Consider the following 17,271-nt stretch of genomic DNA (forward strand, 5'->3'; position numbering starts at 1 on the left):
TTAAACATGCGCACACGCACATTGGTAAAGCATTGCAATATTCGGACTTGTTACAGAACAACCCTTTAAGTTAATTAAAATGTAACGATCTTGGGAACCCACCTTTCAGGAAAAAAGTTATTTTCATTTTATTTAATTTATAAACTTTATTAAATCCTTAGTTTATTATTTTACAGATCAATTGATACATGAAAACAAACATGGCAAAGAACAAATTCTGCTGAACAAAAATATGACCCTATGTGGGACACTATGACAGTGGACCTTTAGTACAATAGAGCTGGTAAACAGTACGGCTGAGAGCTGGACCCAGGTTCCTGTGGGGAAATATCAATGGCAGAAAAACAAGTGTCATCTCATTAATTCCACAAAATGGTGTAAACATTTACATGGTAAGCTAGCTATCTATAGGCAATTAGCCATGGTAGATTACTAATTTTAAATAGTGAAGACTCCAGTAATGTGATGGACATATATGGACAATCTTGTGGTTGCAAAAACAGGAACAGGCTACATCAATACAGTTGAACACCAGCCAAAACAATTAGCCTGGGAAATATTTACTTGATGGGTAATCAAGATGGATGATGACGGCAGGGTAAATTAAAATGGGGCAAACCTTTTAAGTTTTCCATATTTGATGGAGGAGAGAAGTTTCTCTTTCTCTGTTTCACTAGAGCATCGGTCATAGGCCTGCACAAGGCTGGAGAAGAAACAAAATGGAGGATCTTTGTTTCTGTTTTTTGTGACTGTGCTTAAACCAAAGTACGGAGTGTAGAGAGTGTGTACCTGTTCACTGTGTTGTAGCGATTCAATATGGCTGCCGCTTTGTCCCCAGAGAGTCCACTGATCTGCATTAGCTGGCGGGCAAACACCTCCCTCACGGTCTGACACTTCAGGAAATGAAGACATGCAGCACAGAGATGAAAATAACCTGAATTTTACCTCTTACCACACAGACACATACTATGTGCCTGGGCAGCAGCTAATGATTATTTCTGTAGTGGATTCATTTGTCGATTATTTTCTCAATTAATAAATTTGTTGTTTGACCGATAACATGTCCGAAAATGGTGAAAAATGTCCACACACCGAAGACATTTAGTTTACTGTAAAGTTAAGTAAGTAAATGGGAAAATATTCAAGTTTAAAAAGTTGAAATCAGTGAATTTTGAGGTATTTTCCTTAGAAAATTAAACAAACTAATAAACCGATTACCAATAATTGGCGATTAATTTAATAGACAACTACTAGAATAATCCATTAATGTTGCAGCCCTAATATGCACATTACCTTATTTTTGACTGCTCCATGGTTGAATTCAGCAAAGGACATTAGAGAACAAGAGATGCTGGCATCTCTTGGGCCGTCCCCCTCCAGCTCTCTGGAGCGACAGTACAGTGTCCGGTTCTGAACAAAAAAAGCCCAAGCAATGACTTAGGCTGGGCTTAGACACAGACTGGCACACTAGACTTTTGACAGAATGAACCGAAAACAAACCACATTACCCACAACAAACCCAAACTTCACAAAATGTACCAAATCATTCAGACCTTCATATCATATTCAGATATCATAGTAAAGCATGCAGCATAAGCATAGGTTTAACCTGAAATGGTCTATGAGCCTAATCCAATATACAGTACATTTGGTTAAACTTTCTGGCCCTCTAGCGATCTGTTCTGTGTGCATGTGTAACCCGCGTTGTGTTGAACCTGCGCGATTCAGCCCTGCATACGCTCGGACTCGAACCCGCGAACAGCAGCACCTCGGATCGGGAGGCGAGCGAGACAGTTGAGCTAAAATCCCAGGCTACTAGCTCGCATGCCAGCAGCACTCTTGAGGTGTCGGGGAGTGAGGTTTACCAACGTTCCACAAGCACAGCTAAGCTAGCTGGCATCCGTTACACATGCACAAGAAACACTGATGTTCACACACGGTTCTGGATCTGTGAATGGAAAAACAACAGGCCTCTTCCACCAACAGAGAACTGACAATGTCTGGTTCACATTCCTGACATTGGACCGTTCACAGAATTTTGATCAATAGTAAATCTGATCAGAACCTGGAAATTTGGTTCGGAGCTGGCACCAAAAATAGTTGTTCCTGTGAACCGGAGTGGGTGCATCGTTTTATAGTTAACAGGCAACGCCCTCCCTGTTGATGACACATCCTAGGTTGCATTTAGGACTGGTGGCGCGGTTGTGGGCTGACTCACTAGAAAGCACCAAGGCTCAATTCTTTTTAATGGAACTGGTTCAAGAACCGTGGCTTCAACCAAGCCATACACTCTCACAGCCAATCAATATGTCAAATTAGGAGCCTGAAGAGCAGAGGTATAATCTGCTCGGCTGTTGAGCTCAAATCTCACCAACTTTTTGCCAGAATGGTGGACTGTACCTCATCCTAAATATTCAGTACCGATAATTAGAATTATGTCTACAGCAGAGCCCAATAGGTCATTGTCACAAGAATTTGCATCTCACTTGGTACAGCTTCTGTAGGTATCTGGTCATAATGGTGAGGTAGGCAGCAGATTCCATCACATCCTGTACTCTTTTCACAAAGAAGCCATCCACCACCTAGCACGCACACAGTATGAGAAGTTATTTAATACTGACAATAACGCTATTATTTAATTGAGTGTGGGGAATCATTGTATTAACATCTTTAACTGTTACCAATTATTTTTATTCTTCCTCAGAAAACAGTTTGAGAGCGTGAAAACATGCCAGTTATACTGTGTTATAGTAAAATTTCACGTTTAAAAAAAGAGTAACTAACCACACACTCTGATCTTTTAATGCATTATTTATTTATAACCGATGTTTTCGGCACACAGCCTTTATCAATAATAATATCAATCATTTTTCATAATTTCAAGTTTAAGCAGTTTAAGCAGACACCTGAAGTGAAAGAGTGTATGTGCGTAAGTAAGTGTGTGTGTCACACCTGTGTATTGGCTATAGCCTGCTGCAAGGTGCTCTCTGGTAAACTTAGGTGAGCAGCAGCTGACCCGTGCTCCTCCACCAGGTAAATGGGCTTGAACAGGCCGCACCTTTTCAGACGGAACTGTGAGGAAAAGGCAACATCCATGAGTGTTCAGGTTTTATATAGGTTACTCCTCCAGACTACCAAGCTAAGTAAAGCCCGGGCTACACCGGGCCCACAACTGAAGCGCTCTGTGTAGCATAAAAACAGTTTTAGAAGACTGGTCTAATTTGTTTTTAAAGTACGTGCCGCCATCATGTCTGGTGTAGCCAGTTCCATTGATTATAGTGGAAGCTAATTGTTGCAGCAGACGGTATGTAAAGGGAACGCTTCAGTTACACAACTAACATGGATGCTACTAACTAAGAGGTCATTTCAGGTACATTTCACTTGGCTGAGCCATTGATTTTACCTTCTGTTCCCGAAAGCGCCCGTCTATAATGCTGCCACACAGGTCATCCATTCGTTTTCTCTCGACGATGTAATCCAGGACCAACTCTTTGACCGGAGGTGGCCGTAGTTGCTCTGTGATGAAGGTTTATGAATATTCAGACACCAGGCACTCTATTCAGTCATCTATTTTGTTTATAGGAAATACAGAAGTTTTAGGGTATCATTTTCGCCGGAGGGACCAACACTATCACAATCTTTGGTAAGCATTTAAAATCTGGTAAAGCATAATTAAAATGTCACATGTTGTGAAGAAGTACTGGAGATAGAAGTGCCTGTGTGTACATGATTATAGTTGTGCATATACGGTGCTACATTACCTTGATCAGGGGCAACTCGTTCTCGGGCAACCCAAAGGAAGTCCCCCACATTTAGCTTCCTAATGTCAAAGGTCACTCCATTCTTCTGTAACTCCTTAACCAGGTCTTGCTTCTTGACAGTATTGCCCCTGTGATACATAAACAAGCATTGATCAACTCCTCTCGGAAGAGGAAACTGTTAAGTTAACCGTTAAGTATTCAGAGGGTTCTTAAACCTTTTTTTCCACAGTCAAGTGCATAATACTAGGCTCCTAGACTTATGATCTCACCCAGTTGTTTCTATGAAGTCAATACAGAGAATGATGTCATAGCAGCCAGGCAGAAGAATGCCATTTGCTGCTGCCTCTCCTTGTTCCACAGCCAGGCACTCTTCTGTCAGGTCCACTTCATCATCCAAACAAGCAGCAGGGGGCGCCCTCTTTGCCAACCTGTTCAAAAACAATCATCACACTCAAGAGCAGTCAGGTCCCTGCAGACCCCTCTATATGAACCTATATGATATATCAGAAGCAATTTTCTGGGCCGATTCTGATTTCCGATTACTCACAGAGTTTGACCTGCCATTTTTTAACCAGTAATATTGTTCATAATATTGCTAATTTTTCTTGTTGGTGCTTTGTTTTATGTGTCGGGACCTTGAGCAAGCTACTGACGAGGTTTGATGCTGTTTTGAGCAATATTACTGGTTAAAAAAATTCTATTTGGGAAGCATTTCGCTCATGGCCGACTTGTACTCATGGACTTGTAACCGGAGGGTTGCCGGTTCGAACCCCGACCAGTAGGCACGGCTGAAGTGCCCTTGAGCAAGGCACCTAACCCCTCACTGCTCCCCGAGCGCCGCTGTTGTTGCAGGCAGCTCACTGCGTCGGGATTAGTGTGTGCTTCACCTCACTGTGTGTTCACTGTGTGCTGTGTGTGTTTCACTAATTCATGGATTGGGATAAATGCAGAGACCAAATTTCCCTCACGGGACCAAAAGAGTATATATACTTAATCCACTGTTTGCGATTTAGGGCTGTAGCATATACCGGAGCAAGCTCAGTAGTGGTTGATCAACGAAAAATACTGTCTCCACAGCTTATTTGATTTGTTTTAATGCAGAAAAACGGCATAATTCGCTGTAATTACACTTAAATAAAAATTCCCTCCTTAAGAAGTTTCTTTCAAGTGGGTCACCCCTCACCTGCCCTCTCTTTCGTCTTCATCATCATGACCACCATCATCATCATCATCATCATCATCATCACCCTGGGTCAGATCCACTGTGTCTGGACAGGCCACTGGTTCTCCTGCTTCCCCTGTGTCTTCCACGTCTTGTTCACTCCTCTCCTCCCTGTCTCCTGATTCTAGTTGTTCTGCGACAGCCAGGCCCAGCTCAGTCAAAGCATATCTGAGACAGGATAGAAAAGTGATGACAAAAAGGGGGGCAAAATGTGAGAGAGGGAAAGATAAACTCAAAATACTATTTTTGGACTGCATGATTTTTAGTGGGAAATCCAGTCTTACGACATAGATTAAGTCTCAGGATAAAGTTCTTTTCAAACATGAGGAATTATGGGATTTACCTGGCTGGGTTGTGAGTCTTCAGCACCAAGTCCCTCTGAATGAGAGTGCTGACAGAGGACCAGGCTGTGTACTTACTCCCCAGATCTGGCTGTACATGCACCAGACGAAGAGAGCACAGTTAGCACAACTCCATCCACAATTCCATCTGCCATCTGATATGAGAAAGACTATAAAACACTGTCACATATCATATTATTCTGAAATGATAAAGTCGGTCACTTGCACTAACCACAGTGAATGATTTGTCACAAAGAGGTTGAGCCTCCGTCTGCAGCTCATTTTTGAACATGAAGCCTTTATTGCCTGGGACCTTTGGACCATAGAAATAATAAAAAGGAGAGAGTGAGCTGGCGCAACTCCGTGACTCAATGCAGCTGTAAATGCTTTGAATATGATGTGGTCGGGGAGTACGTGTGCATGCATGTACCTGAGTGTGCCTGTAGAGTGTGAGCAGCACTGCATAACCTCCAGACCTCTTCTGAGGAACATATCCCCTCTTCTTTCGGCCCCCTTTCGCTTTCCCTGCATCTACTTTTTTGGTCCTCTGCCAACAGATAAAAAACAAACAAGAGATGACCATTTCCATTTAAAAACTGCAAATATGTTTACATGACATAAACCACTAGGTTGAAGTGAGACAGCGCATCTCCACCTTGTGGGGTCCACCACTCGTTGCAGAGGGTTCCTGAGTGTTTAAGAAAGCTTTTGACGGGTCCTGGTTACTGCTGCACTGACCTGAAGCCTTTACTTCACTGGGGAGGGAATGTATGGGTGCGTCTGGACCTGACATGGAAGAGGTGGGGTGAAAGATAGGGGAAACAGACACAGCACTTCTAGTAACACATTAGTAACGATATCAGACAAGGCCAGAAATATGATATGTTTTTATAATACCTGAGTGATAGAGGTGATAGGAGATAGATGGGAGTGTGTAATGTGTATTAGGGGTTTGCACCGACGTCACGTTCTGGCCGGTAACTATGGTAACCCAGCACTCGCGGCCATATTGGCGATACTCAGTGAATGAAGTACAATGGAGTATTATGCACTTTGGATATCTTACGTCAGTGGTCCCCAAACTACGGCCAGCCACCTCATTTTAGGTGGCCCCCCAAAACATGTCCGTGGTATATAGGATCGTATATAGGATATAGGACGGGAGTACGACATCGTCAAACTATAACCTCCGTAATTTCCCCCATTCATTCTCTATAGCGGGTCTTAACAGTACACATGTAATACTCTTTTTGTCCACTGGTGGTTGTTTTGGCGCTGTTTCGCGTTTGCCATCGAAAACGGAATGAAATGTATAGTAGGCCTACCTGCAAACAATGTAAGAGGCCTCTGCTGACTGCATCAGTGCTCAAAGTATTCTAAAAATGTATCAATTAATTGTTAATAACTAACTAACTAACTTCTATTCAAGTCATAATTCTGGAACTTTCTGGTATAATTATTTATATTTGTTATTCACTCGTTCAAATGTTCATACAGAGTTCACTAAGTTCTCATCAGGTGAGTGAAAGTTAGAATGATGGTCATTTCAGATGTTTCTGCCACCACTCATAGTTTGAGAACTTTAAATTATTTGTAGGATATTGCTTGTTCACACGTGAGCTGTGTATGCAAAGTTCAGAGTTCAAAATATACTTTTGGGACTCCCTGCTTATAGTTTTGAGAATGCTATTATTAGTATTATTTCATTTGAGCTACATTTTACACTGAAATGGCATGATGGCAATATAAACACAGATAACAATGGTATTAAATTGCAATAGCCTATAGATTAAATGTAATGGAATATTCAACTAAGGTAGACTGCCTTTGTTCCAGGGATGGAAATTAAATATTTTTTCTACCTGCCACTGTGGCTGGTGGATTCCAAAATCTACCAGCCACTCAACTTTTTTACCAGCCACTAGAGAAACGGCATGAAAATGTGATATCATGATTATAGGCTACCCAAAATGATCACGGTAATCGGCATTATTGCAATATGACTAAAATGTGCTGAGTTTTGCCCTAAACCTGTCCTCCAAGCACAGTAGCAACAAAACTAAAAGTCAACAGAACCACATTCATTTGCTATAGTGTCTTGTCATAAAAGTGGTGTGGCTCCTTTAAGACTCCGTTTGTGTGAGTTCTGGAGCATCCTATAATCCAACTCTCCAACTTGATCTAACTATAGTGTACATCATCTGATTTAAATATTTACAGGTATCAAGGCTATATTTAACATTTAGCATTTATTTTCTATTTGGCCCGTAATGAAATCATGCACTGAACAATTTAAGCACAGCTCAGCTTTAAGAAACGTAATATGCATGCTTAGCATTTTGTGAAACTACATTGGAAAAAATCTGGTTGTATAGTTATCTAGGCGATATTGTTAACATTTATTTTGTATTTGGCCTTATCATATATGACAAAAGCCCAACATTGGAGACCGTGTAGACATTTGCTTCAATTTCAAAACCGGATTACTCGGGAACGGCTATAACTTGTATAAGGGAATGCTTTACACCTTTGCGTTCGGTAAATTCTGCTGTTTATTCTGATACGGTTTGTAATTTCTTTGAATGAAAAGTTTGTGAGATATTCCATCACGACGAATGGATGTGGAGATGTCCGTCTGTCTGCCTCATAGGTCTAAATAGCAGCGTGTCGCGGGCCGGATTAAATACCTAGGCCTACTGGCCAATTCAAAAGAGAACTATTTACGTGAAAATATTAGCCTGTGAAGATATAACGCAGATCCACAGATCTGACTAGATTTATGTCTATGCAGTCATGCTGAAATAATCTAGCAGTGGCACATGAAAGCATAGTGACAGTTTCTTAATGGTAGTGAAGTGAAAGTGAAGCGTTGCACCAGTGCCTAGGCTATGCTGCGGTGGCGGCTCACTACGAGTCGTAGAACTTCAAATCAGCGCGATTTACCCTTATAGGCTGGAAACGTTAGGCTACATGATCCCTACAGACACTTTCTTATTTTTAACCGTCAATTATTATGAAAATTAGACCGGATCTGACTATTTGTGGTACTAGCTCTACCCGCCACAGTGGCTGGTAAATTGACCAAATTCACCCGCCAGCGCACAAAACTACCCGCATTTGGCGGGGTGCAGGTGGTTAATTTCCATCCCTGCTTTGTTCACAGCGCTAAGCTACATGTATTTATGGTTACTGATATACTCCGAGTCTCTGGCCCTCTCTTAGAGCCAGGCATAGTGAGCTGGCACTCGGAAGAAAATGTTTGGGGACCACTGTCTTACGTGATTGTAGGCGTGTCTAAACAACAGAAAATCTCATCAAAATGCGTCTAAAATGCAAAGGCATATAGGGCAGGACTTGGACCACAAGAAAAGGCGCGATATTTCGAGAAATTACGGATTATTGGCAGCGCAGATCCATATGAGTTGGGTGAGGGAGACGAAGTACCAAGTTCAACCACAAGCGCCCCCCTTTCTCTGATAACTTCTGGCATTATTGTCCCTTCTCCCTGGTTTTTTAATAACTTTTGGAAGTCGATACCTACAAGTACACTACAAGTTTCTCAGTCTGACCTATTGGTACAACCTAAAACACGGCAATAATTAACCATTTTCTTTGACGATGTTAGGGATTTACTTCAGTGCCTAATGCTTTCTAATGAGGCGAGTATCTCCAATATGGGGATGTTCAGATCTGATGACACGCCGTGCAAACCCCTAATAGGCTGTAGGCTACTTTGAATGAGCTCACCATTTTCTTTATAATACTTCTCAAGTCGATCATCCAAGATCTTACAGATACCGTCCCCGAAATTCTGTAATATCTTTGCTTCTTTCCCGTTCCTCAGTGGGAGAGGGTACTTTTTCAAAGAACTTAGTGCCTGAGGAAAATACATTTTGAAATACACATCTAAACTAGATACACTAGTTTGTAATTCGACAGCTTCAGATACAAGGATTGGCCTCACCTTCTGATACACGTATTGAGTTTTAAGGCCTTTCTCTGCTGCCTGATCTCGCAGCTCGGTTAGCCACTGAAGGAACAGGGGATTTGGACAGGGGGGTAGGGCCCGTTTCCGACCCAGACGCACTGGTTCAGATGGCATTCCTCTACCTGCTATGAAAGGTGCAAGACATTCAACGAAACAACACTACGTTGAACAACAGCTAGCATCATTGCACTCATTGCTAAATTTAGGTGCACAAAATGCCCTGTCTTTTTAGTCTGCAACACACTCGCCTATTTGCGATATCCATAGCGCTCACTTGTTAAGCTGATGCATGTTTTGACAAGTTCATGCAATCAAACTATAACGTTAACTCTTCAAAAAGGTAACATAACGTTAAGCTAAACTGCTATCTGGCTGGTTGACTATCTTAGGTTTACAAATTAGCTAACAACAAGTCAAGGGGATGTACAATTTAATTTCCTAATCTTACTAAACGCTGTTTTACGTCATGGGAAATCGTAAAAACTTTACCAAATGCGTTTCAAGCTTCATTCATTCATTGAGTAGAGAGTTGTTGTCTATTTGTCTGGTACTTGCACGCCGTCACTGTTTTTGAAACATTGCGCATGTGCAATGAAAATTGATGGACCATCAGTTAACTAAACAGCGCCATCTTCAGTCCTTAAAGTGTAAACGTTTTGCGGTTATTTTATTAACCCTTTGCATAATGAAAACAAAATCACCATAGCTTGAATATTTCACAAAAGCAAATATGTTGAATGATAACCCTTTGACGCCTTTAGGCAATTATTTCCACATTCGGCAGACCTTGTCACACACTCATGATGGCTTGTGTTGGATCCGCAGGTCTATAAAAACTAAATAGCATACAACAAAACTACCCCCACCCCCAAATCCAAGAAAAAGCCCAATAATCTATCCTATTTCAGGATAGGCCACTAAGTACTGTATAGAGGCATGAATGATGTGTATAGATGGAGATGCTTGTTATTAAATTGCCAGAGACCCACCTCAATTAAGGGTAAATCAAGGTGAAGTAGCTTTAAGAACTTGGTATTCTATGGGTACAGGTCTTAAGCTAAGCTTTGCCTACAAGCAAAAGTCAATATATTCTTACAAGATAGTAGCCGAATATCTGTAGTTGCACTGCCCGAGTACCGTTAAAGCCCTGGAACCCTTCAGGAGATGAGCGTTTATTTTGGAATCTGACAAGACCCAACAGGGGTCTGGAATCCAGTACATAGGCTAGGCTATGTCTTCCTGCTGCGCTCACACATTCACCCATACACACACTGCGCTCCCATGCGCTTAACAGGAAATAATGCTCATTATTCTTGCAAAACAAGACCTCTGGAAAACATGATTTAATGATGAGTGTAGTGATTCCCAAAAAAAAATCTCACATCTTTGGCAAAGACAAGATACAACATGATGCCGTTAGTGATCTAAAATGTTTGGTGCCTTACTTTCATTTACAATTTCAAAAATGAAGCTATAACCTATATAATGTTTTCTTCTCCAAACAACATAAAGCTGCAGCAAGTTTTTGGCATACTTTATGTGATTTATGCAAGGTGTCAATTCTCCCCAAAAGACACAGGATCAGTATCAGTAGTAATGTAATGTGTTTCATGGGGAAAACATGCTAAAAGGGGGGTTGTAGTCAAAAATGGCAAAAGAGACCATAGGCCTAATTGCTTGGTAAGGTTTCAACCACTGCCTTCCCTTTCAGGGTATACTACATTTACAAGCAAAAGTTGCACAATCACAATAGAAATCTGTAAAAATAAAAAAGGCAGAAAAAAAACATCAACAACAGTACAGACATATAAAGATAAATATAAAGCTCTCTTTATACAACAATATTTTTCTGAATATATTAGTTGAGAAAATCCATTTTGAAAAACAAGCACAGATTTGTACAAGTCTGCTTGAATTCCATTACCCATGGCCATACCAGCAACACACCTTAAGTATGAATACCGTAGCCGTAAACAGCTCTATTAGAACATACCTCAACCATACATCGACACTGGACTGCTGGTCCGAACTTATTTCATGTGTGCCTTTACATCAAAGACAGGGGAAATAATATAGGCTATTTTAAGCATACAGTAGTGATTGCATTTAGAGAGTTCCCATCCTGAGTGCATGTGGCAGCTTACTTGTGCCAATTTCTAGTTACAGAATATAATGTTACACTTTTAAAACACATTAAGTCAACTGTCTACCCATCTCAAACCTTCTTTAATATAAGGTTAATGTGTAAAGTATATGCAAAAGTACATAGAATTCATGTGATACCTTAATTGTAACCAAAAACCACAGTGAAGTAAAAAAATATATAAATGCTACTTCAAAGATCCATTTGTCTATTGATTTTTAGTTTCCTTCTTGAAGTCCTTTGTTGACAAACTGAGCCAGGAGATGATCAAACACCACCTAGGCTTCTCCATCAGTCTGTCTCCACTAAAGCACCTACATGTTTCCGTTTATCACAGAGCAGCTCTTCTCTAACTGCCTCCGGATCCTGTAGTGTCGTCACTATGTAGAGAAAGTGGGGACCCTGGTAGCGACATCTCCTCTGCCATAGGAGCGTCTGATGGCGAGCCTATCGGCCTCCCGCCTGGACTTGCCATTTTACGCGCTGCCTTGTTGCGGAGGAACGTGCTGTTAGGATGCAGGGTGTGGAGATGGTCGATCAGGGCATCCTGCGTTGGCGCCGTGTGGCCGCACTCCTCACAGACGTAGAGTTTGTTGCGGCGTTCTTTGTAGGCGTACTGCTGCGTCACTCCGTGGATCTTCTTCATGTGGGACTCTAGCGAGCAGCGTTGTGTGAATGCCTTATCGCACGCGTTGCACTTGTATGGGCGAACACCTGCAGATGGCAAAAAAAAAAATCAAATATATAAATGAGATCATGGGTTCTTCTTACATTTCTCCAACACAAAATGAGTTTCCAGAAAATCAGAAAACAATATGAAGGGTTCAGATGCAAAAGCCTCTAAATGCCACCTATGTCAAAAATGAGATAAAGATGGTGAGGGAATGCTCTCCACACATAGTATACGCTAATCAAATAATTTAACTTCTAAACCCACTAAATACCACTCTCTTCCTGGTCTGAAATATCGATTTATAGGCAAAAACCTATAGGAGCCTGAATTTAAATGCTCATTTAAAAGAAAAGTGGTCAGACGGATTTAGAGGGTTTTGCATCTGAACTCTTCATATATTTTGGCATATACCTGTGTGAGTCCGAACATGTCGTTTGAGATCAAAGGTGTCATTGAATCCTTTCCCACAGAAATTGCAAGGGTGCCTTTTAGTGTCGTTATGGCACTTTAGGTGCCTGTTCAGCATACGTTGATACTGGAATGTCTTCTGGCATACATGACACACAAAGATCGGCGTTGTGGATGTGCCAGGGCCACCTGAGGTTGTTGTTGTTGTTGTTGTTGTTGTAGTTACACCAGGGGGGACAAAAGGAATAACTGGATCTGTGCTGTCCTGACCTTGAAACTCACCAGGAAGCTCACCTGTAGTCACCTGTGGATGGGCAGAAACAAAGAAAGAGGCAAAGACAGTGAGTCAGAGCTTCATAGGGAAAGTATTTCTGGAAGATGTTTTTTTTTCTGCACATGATCCAGCCTTCTCTTAGATATTATGCATTCAAATCAGATAGAACAGTTGCCAGAAACTCACCTTAATCTTTGAGCGTATATACTTGCTGCTGGTGGGCCTTTTACTGCTCTCAGGTCCTGGGCTAGAAGGCCGACCTAATGCAGTTGAGGAGGGTAGTTCAGCCGTAGGAACCACAGGATAGGACTCATGGGTATGGATCTGAGTTTGTGTCGGCAAGTTGTGATCTTTTTGTGTGGAAAGAAATGAGGCAAACTCGGCAGGACTGGCTTCCGTCTCCTCACTGAACACGGTAGGTATCATAGGTGCTAGAGAGACAGAGGAAGGGACAGAAAAAAAGATGTTATAACAGAAACATGCAAAAACATTCAAATGTAGCAACATTAATATGGTTACAGCTACACTATAGGTTAAGTCCCTTTTCTACAATGTGACTGGATTAAAAGTTGTTTAAATCACCAAGTCTTGGCCCTTTCAATCAAAACAGTAACTTTCGCTCTCCGAGTGAATCAACATGAACCTTTTTTATACAGATATCCTACAGTGTGCAATTGGTCATGAAAGAGTATTACACATAAAAAGAAACACCACCAAATCTCTAAAACAAGGTGTTTTTCTGGGAACAACGAAGCAGCTAACACGTATAGGCCAGGTGTACCCATAAGGCAAGTGTATGCATTGTGTGTGTGTGTGTGTACTTTAAAAATCCTGAAAGGCAGGTGTGTGCGTATGTGCTGATAGTAAATGCATTGTCTTTCACTGGAGACAGACACTCCAGTTACAGCTCTACCAGTTGGACCAGCCAGGCTTGAGGCACTGGTTTGCTTTTGAGATGCTTCAGCTCAGTCCCTCTTGCAGAGTATGCAACTGGCATAGGCCTACAGACATATTTTAGTTGTGCCATTGTTACACAACACCTTTTAATTAGAGATATTAATATTGGACATATCCAAATATTTACTTTGTTTACTATCCACTGGGTAAAAGGTAGGCCTAGTCGCAGGCTCGCAGCGAAAATGTATAACCGGCTACCGGTGTGAGCAGGAACCTAATAAATAGAGTATCGGTTTACGCAGCAGCCATGGGATGGGCCGATATGCATTACCGTTAGGGCTACTACCTTTTTAACTTGAGTAAATGGGAGACTACGCCCTTCGATTCAAGTTAGTGCCTGCGCACCAGCGCGCCCACCTTTACGAAGGTTTAGGGGTTGATCCCAGCAGGGCGTGGCGACAGCAATCGATCGGTGTAGCGGAGAAAACGACACAAAACCCCTGTAGTAGCCCAGCCTACATAAAAACAACGGCAAGCTTTAATGGTTTCTACCCTTAAGGTTTCTCTCTCAGAGAGAAACATGGCTTGATATGGCTTTCCCTTTAGTGCAGGCTAATCTGTAACGTTAGCTGTTTGCTTACCCCTCCCTTTATCTACACCTGGACTGTGCTCTCAGTCACAGTGGGACAATGGAGACTATAAACTGGGGTTATGTTCAGTGTTATAGCATTAATTTCAAGATTTCATTCATTATTTTGACTATATAAATAAGAAAATCGTTTAAGAGTTTTCCGACACTATACGGGGCTCTATTTAAACCTTAAAGGTGCTCTTAAATATTCAGGAACAAGTAGGCCTTTTGTTTTTTCAGACCAGAACCCACTCAAATAACACATATTATTTACTCCGTAGACCTTAGACCTTAAAGTTTGTTAGCCTACATTTTTGTTTGTGGGAGGCTAATGACTATAGTCAATGACGACTCCCTGGCGTGGTGATCAAAAAAATAGACCGAGGCTCAACAGTGGTCTATTTTCGCGCAGTGGTACAATTGATATGCACGATAACACAGTCGCAAGAAAATAGGATTAGGACAATGGATGTGTAATTCGGTGAACAGGCATATAAAGGCAAGGAGCACTGAGTTGAAACATCATCGGGCCGTGCCCTGTTTACTAAAGGTGTAGCGGGAAGGGGTGCCAACGCGGTAGAGTCCGTTATTTCCTTCCCTATACACTAAACATTAACCAAGTAAAGTCAGGCGCAAATCTGAAGCTTGTAGCCTCTACCCTGTTTTGCCTCCTCTCTTTACCTTCGTTTATTTCCTGAATCAATAGCGATGTCGTGATTGTTTTACATTTTAGCCTACTCTAGTCTACAATCGATTTCAGAATAATTTCCAAAATAGGCCTACATCAAATGTAGGCTAAATATTAAACCAGCAAAATACACTATCTACCAAAGGCACATTTTTGGGTGCCGCGTGTAGTCCAAACGTTTATTATAAAAGTCTATTATTAAAGAAAATTATAAATAGGCCCATATTATCAGGTTCATTTTGAATTATATTGGTAAGCTCTGTTGGTAAGTTATGACTTCTAATTTACTAATTCGATAGACATATTGTTCATTCTATAACGCGTAATTACGCATTGACCTAAACAAAATCAAAAGGTACAAAATTAAGCAAGGCCATACTATGTCAAAATATAAATCACAAGCCTTGAAATAATTACTTTCAAGCTAAACAGACTATTAATATGGGCAATGGCATAGCTTAACCTACACCACTGACAAATGACTATAGCCGCACCAAACGGCTCCAAAATTAAGTCAACAGATTCATTCATTTATTTTTTTATTTATTTTTACGGGCGAAAAGTTTAGCTATGGCAACCCTCGGATGGACGGTTCGAGTAAGCAATAAACAGAAGACTATTCCGTTAGGTGACCATGTGCGTTATCGGATACCCGAGTTTGCTACACTACTTTGCATATGCCCGGCCTTTTTCTGATAATGCAAGAGATAACATTTGGCACACATCTAGGCGTCTTGAGGTTTAACATGCCTGCTTCTAAACATAATATTTTTCGTATCACCTTGGTTATCTGATTTTTGGCAAATTGTCCTACATTTTTGACAGGTTCACCAATATAAGTAGGCCGTTACTAAAACACTATTGGGCAAACATACAGTTAAGACGAGCATAATTGAGGCGACAATGTTGCAACCAACGGGACTCAAGTTATAAGGAAGCCATTTGGGTCTGAAGGTCAACTTAAAGGGTTGTAACGGCTCCCTCGTTTTCATAACATATTTCATCCATGTTATAATAGATACTATTTAATTACTTAATAGTTATTATAATAACGGAAACAACAGGCTAGAGTTACAAATGTGGGATAAGGTAGACAGACCTACGTCGTCTCAAAACGATCTCAAGTTATTTTTTTCATTACCCACAACCAGGACTAGAACTAAGTTCAACAATAGTCTTACATCAGCCTAGCTTAGGCGAATTTGTTAAATGCTACAAATGAAAATGTTATTTTAAGTTGCAGTACCATGACCAGCAGGCCAACACAAAATATATACTAACATTCACCACCTATGTTTGTTTGATCATTCCCCACCGTTATGCGTAAAAGAAAGACTTTCCCGTCACGTTAACGGGTCTCACCTGGAATATAGATATCTCCACGCTCATGGTCGGGCAGCTCGCTCCAGTTCCGTTTGCCTGAAGAATTACTCGACTTTTTCACAAGGAAGGCTCGCGGCATGGTCTACTCTTGGTCACCCGTTATCTCCACGAGCTCACTATCGTAGGTCGCAATTAAGAAATAGGGAAACGAATTTGTAGGTTACGAGACGTTAGACGATGAAAGGTGAAGAGAAGTCCTCAGTAGCCTAGCTCATAACTGTTTTCCTACTCGACGAGCTCCTTTTCCGCTCTCTTCAAAGTTGGCTATACCTACGCAGGTACTCTGTCCTCTCCCACTATTTCGCCGTTTTCCAGACTATGCTCCTTCGACTTCGTGTGCTTCCTCCTAAGCTTAGTGGATGTGTAGCAAAGGTGCGTCTCAGGTGAACTCAGGTAGGTCTATGTACTCAAAATATTAATGGAGAAACGAGCGGATGCTGGATGAGAATTCCGTGTCATATACACCCAAAGACAAAACGAATTCAAAGGTTGACCTAAGCGCAGGTACTCATTTCAGCAGGAAACAGGTAACAGCGCGCATGCGTGTGGAAATAACGGTGACAACAAACCTGATCCAGGCTGCTCTCTACGTTTTACCTGTTCGACCGGTTTTCTTTCCTTTCCGTTCCCGTCTTTAACACTCCGCGTCGAGCTGAACAAGGGTTAGATAGAGCAGACCTATTTCAATTAAAATGTTTAAATAAATTATTTTTATGAAGTTATTTCGTCTGAGATTATCTCTAGAGTGTAACTTTATAAAAGATGAACACAGGCCCATGTTTGCACAAGGCTAGAGACATGTTTGGTTAGCTGCTGTCGAAGTGTGTATTATAATATGCACACGGTTTTTTTTACTCTTTTA

General features: G+C 41.3%; 2 protein-coding genes across 3 annotated transcripts; both read right to left on the reverse strand.

Moving 5' to 3' along the window:
- Positions 1-156: 156 nt before the first annotated feature.
- mus81 (MUS81 structure-specific endonuclease subunit) lies at positions 157-9,888 on the reverse strand. Of its 2 annotated transcripts, none has more exons than XM_042070983.1 (17): positions 9,802-9,888; positions 9,289-9,437; positions 9,072-9,201; positions 5,980-6,110; positions 5,755-5,871; positions 5,557-5,637; positions 5,327-5,415; positions 4,945-5,151; positions 4,031-4,189; positions 3,762-3,889; positions 3,404-3,516; positions 2,953-3,072; positions 2,487-2,582; positions 1,294-1,410; positions 790-893; positions 620-703; positions 157-317 (listed from the first exon to the last, which is right to left on the reverse strand). In XM_042070983.1, exons 2-17 carry the CDS (start codon positions 9,424-9,426, stop codon positions 251-253), a joined length of 1,881 nt encoding a protein of 626 aa, XP_041926917.1. In that variant the 5' UTR covers positions 9,427-9,437; positions 9,802-9,888; the 3' UTR covers positions 157-250. The 2 variants fall into 2 exon arrangements, with proteins under 2 accessions (XP_041926917.1, XP_041926916.1); XM_042070982.1 differs by having other exon boundaries at positions 9,289-9,434; positions 9,802-9,881.
- Positions 9,889-10,640: 752 nt separating this feature from the next.
- ovol1a (ovo-like zinc finger 1a) lies at positions 10,641-16,934 on the reverse strand. Its single transcript, XM_042070870.1, has 4 exons — positions 16,389-16,934; positions 12,997-13,241; positions 12,540-12,840; positions 10,641-12,169 (listed from the first exon to the last, which is right to left on the reverse strand). Exons 1-4 carry the CDS (start codon positions 16,486-16,488, stop codon positions 11,805-11,807), a joined length of 1,011 nt encoding a protein of 336 aa, XP_041926804.1. The 5' UTR covers positions 16,489-16,934; the 3' UTR covers positions 10,641-11,804.
- Positions 16,935-17,271: the final 337 nt, after the last annotated feature.

The sequence above is a fragment of the Alosa sapidissima genome, chromosome 18, assembly GCF_018492685.1.
Source record: "Alosa sapidissima isolate fAloSap1 chromosome 18, fAloSap1.pri, whole genome shotgun sequence".
In the NCBI taxonomy this organism is placed as follows: Eukaryota; Metazoa; Chordata; class Actinopteri; order Clupeiformes; family Clupeidae; genus Alosa; species Alosa sapidissima.

Coding starts and splice junctions, on each gene's coding strand:
- mus81 (XM_042070983.1), bottom strand. CDS start 9,426: ATGCCATCTGAACCAGTGCGTCTGGGTCGGAAACGGGCCCTACCCCCC. Junction 704..789: donor CGCTACAACACAGTGAACAG/GTACACACTCTC, acceptor TTTCTTCTCCAG/CCTTGTGCAGGCCTATGACC. Junction 318..619: donor AAATATGGAAAACTTAAAAG/GTTTGCCCCATT, acceptor ATTTCCCCACAG/GAACCTGGGTCCAGCTCTCA.
- ovol1a (XM_042070870.1), bottom strand. CDS start 16,488: ATGCCGCGAGCCTTCCTTGTGAAAAAGTCGAGTAATTCTTCAGGCAAA. Junction 13,242..16,388: donor TGGAGATATCTATATTCCAG/GTGAGACCCGTT, acceptor CTGTCTCTCTAG/CACCTATGATACCTACCGTG. Junction 12,170..12,539: donor ACATGTTCGGACTCACACAG/GTATATGCCAAA, acceptor TGCCATCTGCAG/GTGTTCGCCCATACAAGTGC.